Here is a 5,520-nt window from a genome sequence, read left to right on the forward strand (position 1 = left end):
TAGAGAGAATGCAGCTTTAACACATGAAGCCTAGACTTCTATACAACCAGAGGAGTCGCCCCTTAGTGGACAGTGGGGGTAATGCAGCGTTTAAAACACTTCAGCATCGTCTTCACTTCATTAAAACTGGACTACATCTATTAAGGATAAAAATGTGACTAATACACATTTTAGTCTTCAGACTAAGACTAAATCTAAAATGGCCAAAATGAACACTGCTATGGAGCAGAACCGAATAGTTGTCTGATGCTACGCTATGATTGGCCAGTCGGCGTTTGAGGGGCGGGACTCGACGCAAAGGGATGAATTCCTATTTGTACCACTGAATGGGTTTGTTAAAAACTAAAAATGTCGTTAATGTAACGCATCTGTTTACTTTTCTTCAGCAATCCAAGTACAAAGTCATCAACAAGGACCAATGGTGTAATGTTTTAGAGTTCAGCAGGACAATCAACCTGGACCTCAGCAACTACGACGAGGACGGTGCCTGTGAGTGCACACACACACACACACACACACACACACACACACACACACACACACACACACACAGACACAGACACACAAACGTGAGCGTCGCACAAATGAGTGTTTTCTAATCTCGTCTCGTTCCTTCGTCAGGGCCGGTTTTGTTGGACGAGTTTGTGGAATGGTACAAGGAGAGACAGATGTCATAGACGGGAAAAACAAAAATAAACGGAGGAAAAAAAACACAACTGTGACAACAAACGACTATGAGAATCAAAAACCAACAAGTAAACGATACAACGATGGTAAAGCGGTGACTGTGGGTGCTTCCTGATTAAGAAGGGGGGGGTGTGTGTGTGTGTGTGTGTGTGTGTGTGGGAGGCCGGGGGGCGCTGGGTTTGCATCCTGGGTGCACGCCGCCCAGAGCGCGGAGGGCAGCCATTGTGAAGTTATGTTCCCGACTGAAGTTGCATTGTGGGGGGAAATTGCGGCTAAGCCCCCCGACCGCCCCTCACCACCCGGTGGCATTGCGCTCTCTCACTGTGATGTCATACTGCTGAGTGTGTGTGTGTGTGTGTGTGTGTGTGTGTGTGTGTGTGTGTGTGGTTGGATAACATGAAATCACACAAGCGGGTGTGTGTGTGTGTGTGTGTGTGTTCACCCCGTTTGTCTTCAGCACAGAGAAACCAAACCGTTCATGCATTTGTGTCGGTGTCATAAAACGGGGCCCGATTTTTAGACCCGGCCACATTTTAAATGAGATGAATGATGGACATGGAACTTTTTATTCTGGACAGACGGCACAAATATTGCGAATTACAATATTTTGTGCCGTTTTGAAATGATATGAAGGACGGACATGGAACTTTTTTTTTCGGCACGAAACTCTTGTTGGTCGTATTTTTCTTCAAGAAGAAGCACACTGTGTCAAAAGCGGCTGGTCGCAGGTTTCCGGTGCCTGTGATGTTTACTCTTCATTTGTGCCAGTGATTCATTTAATTTCCTCCCCCTCCATTTTTTTATTTTTTTGGGGGTTCCTTACCGCTGCTCCAGCTAATGCTAACAGTTTGCTACCCCCCGCTGCAAAGCTTCAGACCTCATAACACCAAACCAATCAGCATTGCTGCTCATAACTCTTATCTCAGTTCAGCGTTCATCGGCCCCGCCGACCGATTCCTGCGTCTACGTTGTGTAGGTAAGAGTGTTATTGTGCCTCGAAACATGGAAGTCACTTTGTGTGTTCCACACACATACCAACAAACGCCAATGTGTGTGTGTGTGTATATATATATATATATATATAAATGACACACAGACACACTGAAGTGGTCAGGGGTTATTTCAGGATGAATTCAGACGTCTGGGCCGTGTAATGAGTTGATTTAGAGCTTGTTTGGCGTCCATTTTGTCTCGATACGTGGCACCTGTTCTGTCCCCTAGTCCACTGATAGTTTCTTACTAGTAGCATCTCTCCCTGACCCCCGACAGGGTCATTGATATAACTACAGTGGAGGACCGGTGGCCCTTCTCAGGACGAGGTCTATTAAGGCTCGAGTAGACAGGTAGGTTTGCTGAAAGCGCCGCTTTCGTTGGGATCGAATAAAAAATAAATAAAAAAAACGGCGACGGTTTGGAACTGCGTGACGATGCTATGCCGTTCTTTTCGCCTGGTATAATGTTCTCGTAACACATGTATACATTTTTGTCTTTGGCCGTGGTGTGATGCTGAATCGTCGAGATTTAATATTTGCATGCGTGCTCCGACAGAGCCTTTTGTGAATGGATGAGATTCTTTTGTTTTTTTCTTCTTTTCAAGATGCGTTTTTTTTTTTCTTCTTTTCGTTGGTTTTGTATAGGAATTTGTGCAAGTGTTTTGTGCTTAATTTTTGATATTCACGATCATGTTCTCTTAATTCTGTTGATCGACATGATTGTGTCTATCGAGACCTGGAACACACCTGTAACCTCGTGGTGGAGCGGGAGTTCCCTCCTGCATTCGGCCCATCTCATCGCATCCTCGCACGGGCTGCAAAGCCTCAATGCGGCTGCAGCCAGGATCCAGTTTTTATTTATTTTTTTATTTACATGATACGCATTAAAGACATTGAAAATTTGCTGTGAAGACAAAACACATTGAAATCAACTGCAGCTGAAACTATATGAACGCCTCTGTTGTCGTGACGAAGTGCGAATCATCAGCGTCGCATCTCGAGATCGAGGTAGTTGTTGGATTGCTTACCAAATACTGTGTAGAGATCAATGTTTTAGTATTTCTCCCACGACAATGCAGGAGGAGGAACGCCCTTGTCCCAACTGTATATATGTATGTAAAGTATGTAAGTGTCTATTTGTCTGTTTTCACTATAACCTAATGTCTATATACATAAATAAAAGGGTTTATTAACTTACTGGCTTTTATTTGGCTTCTTAAGTTCATAGTTTTTCCATAACCTCAAAACAAAGTGCATCACTTATTTCCACAATTGAAGAGTCTATCGTTTTGGGTACAATGCTTTATTAATAAGTGTATTAATAATACATGACCATTAAGTTGACATTGCAAAATCGATTACGGGGAGACGTCTCGGTGATGGATGATTTCTACAAAGCGATTTACAGAAATATTGCACTCGACAGTTCCACACAATAAATAATTACCATTTCCATTTCATTACAATCATAATACTTTACATAATGGAATACAATTCACTATATATATATATATATATATATATATATATATATTTTTTTTATTTCAAGATCAAGCGATGACACATCATTGGCTTGTTTTGTACATGCTTTGGATGCCAGTGACTTTAAAAAAAAATCAAGCTTCACTTATTTTCTCGTTTGCGAAATGAGAATAGAACGCAACGGATTCCTCCGTGTTGCCGCTCTGTGGAGACCGCCATGTGAGGCCCTCGTACGACGGCGGCGGTGGTGTGATGGGAATAGGAGGTGGCGCCCCCTGCGGTGGTTCAGTACCTCCAATGTCGTGCCTCCGGTAGCGGGGAATATCATACACCAAATCTGTAACTCTTGAAGTTGACTCCTTGAACTCCTCCCCAGACTTGCGATAGTCAAACCCGGTGTCACCTTGTAGACCATCGTCACGAGGAGATGCACTCATAGCTACGTTTTCATCTATCGTGTCCCACTTGCGTCTCTCCGATGACATGGCTTTTAGGGCACCGAGGCCTTTCCTTTCGTTCCTGGCCTCCGATGCAGCCTTCAAAGTGTCCAGAGCTCTGCTGGATGATGGAGAAACACTCCGGGCACCTAGAGATAAGTGGTTCGGCATCAGTGGCACTTCTGCCCTCCCTTTGTCTTGATTTGTGTGATTGCTTTCACTAGTGGAGGAGTTGGAGGAGCCAGGTGGGGGGAGTTCTGACTCTGCAGGTGGAGACGATACGCCTACATCCAGATGTCTCCTCAGACTCGGGATGGAAAGGTCAGACAGCTGGCGGCCGACGCCCGTCCACCTTTTCTCAGGTGGCACGTCCACGTCAGTGATGCGCCTGGTCTGCTCGGTCCTTTTCTTCAGAAGGAAGGATGGACCTTCTTGTGCAACACTTTCCGTCCCCATATATCTCTGCCTGTAGTCTGTAGTTTGACCCTCGCCACTCGGGGAGAAAACATTACTTGGTAGCGATGACGTTTTCATAATTACACGCTTATAAGTGATTAGAGAGTCATCCGCCGTCAGTCCTGACATGTTTGATGCAGGTCTGCTTCGGTTCCAAGTGGATAACGTCACGTCATTTTCGCTCTCGCTGTAAGAAGATGGGGTATTTCTTGGTAGCAGTGCCTTGACGTTCAGCCGCCGCGTAACGCGCGGGACACCAAGACTCAGATCAGGAACACTGAGGCCTTCTGTCTCGGCCTCACTACTGCTAGTGGGAGATGATTCCCTTTGTGCTCTGACATCCAAAGCCCTCCTGATACGGGGGATATTGGTGAGGCTCATATTATGCTGCACTGAGTCAGTTTGGCTTTCAAGCTCTAGCCCGGCCTTCCTCTGCACCGACTGGTTCTGTGGCTGATCCGGTTTGATATTGACAGTTTGGGCCACATACAAAGAGGAACGGTTCTGGGATGCTTCTTTTCTCCATCCTTCACTGGTAGATTTGATTAATGCATCTTCATTTTCACTGCTGGAGGAGAAGGAATCAGGCAGTTGCTGTAATGGCGGTGTAGGAGTAGCCTTTTTATTCACCTTGATATCCAGGTACCTCCTAAAATGTGGGACAGTCAATGTAGAATCTGGATTTCCCTCAGTTGTGTGTTGGCTATAATCTTTTCTTAATCTCTTTGTAACCTCTACTGACTCCCCAGAGATGTCTCCTTGACCCCCCAAACTCAGAGAAACATTCACTGGTTTGTTTTCAGGGGTTAGCAATGATTCTGTCTTTAATTGTCCTTGCATTCCAACTCCCCTTTTCTTTTCTTTTGTTCTGCTGCTTTTGGGGGAGTCAGGTGGAGATGATGAAGGCAGATTTGGTGGTTTATGGGTCTGCGATGTGATTTCAAGGCGCTTTCGGAAGCGGGAGACACCCAGGTTCATCGTGGCCCAACGTGACTGAAGTTCTGGGTTTATCTCTGGTGTTGTGCTGATGTTGTCCTCCACTTCATCTGTAATAACTGTATACTTTTCTAATTTTATATTGTGGTCCGTCTTTGGACTGGTAGACGTGTTTATCACTGGGATCTTCGGCAATCTAATAAACTCATTTTCAGTGGTCTTTGGTACGGCAGATACTCCCAATCCTAGTTCAGCGTTAGCGTTTAGCGTTTCATCCTCACTGTCACTATCAGAAGATGAATCAGGTGATGGTCCTTTAATATCTAGACGCCTCTTGATGCGTGTAGTACGCTCAAGGACAGGCCACTGTGTTTGTAGGTCATAACTTACAGTTGGAGATACTTTACTTGGCAGCCTGGCTATGGACACCTCCTCTTGCTTCTGTTTCTTTATTTGTTCTGTTGTTTCATCCTCACTGTCACTACTAGATGATGTATCAGGAGGTGGCGATGGTCCTTTGATATCTAGAC

General features: G+C 45.1%; 1 protein-coding gene across 4 annotated transcripts in view; it reads left to right on the plus strand.

The window, feature by feature from the left end:
• dcun1d4 (DCN1, defective in cullin neddylation 1, domain containing 4) overlaps positions 1-924 on the plus strand; it is a 4,639-nt gene extending 3,715 nt beyond the window's left edge. For all 4 annotated transcript variants that reach the window (XM_079220437.1, XM_079220436.1, XM_079220439.1 and 1 more), the window contains 2 exons: positions 387-489; positions 622-924. In XM_079220437.1, the coding sequence (XP_079076563.1) occupies positions 387-489; positions 622-677 (159 nt within the window). In that variant the 3' untranslated portion in view covers positions 678-924. The remainder of the gene's footprint in view (positions 1-386; positions 490-621) is intronic.
• The last annotated feature ends 4,596 nt before the right edge of the window (positions 925-5,520 follow it).

The sequence above is a fragment of the Taurulus bubalis genome, assembly GCF_910589615.1.
Source record: "Taurulus bubalis genome assembly, chromosome: 7".
NCBI lineage: Eukaryota > Metazoa > Chordata > Actinopteri > Perciformes > Cottidae > Taurulus > Taurulus bubalis.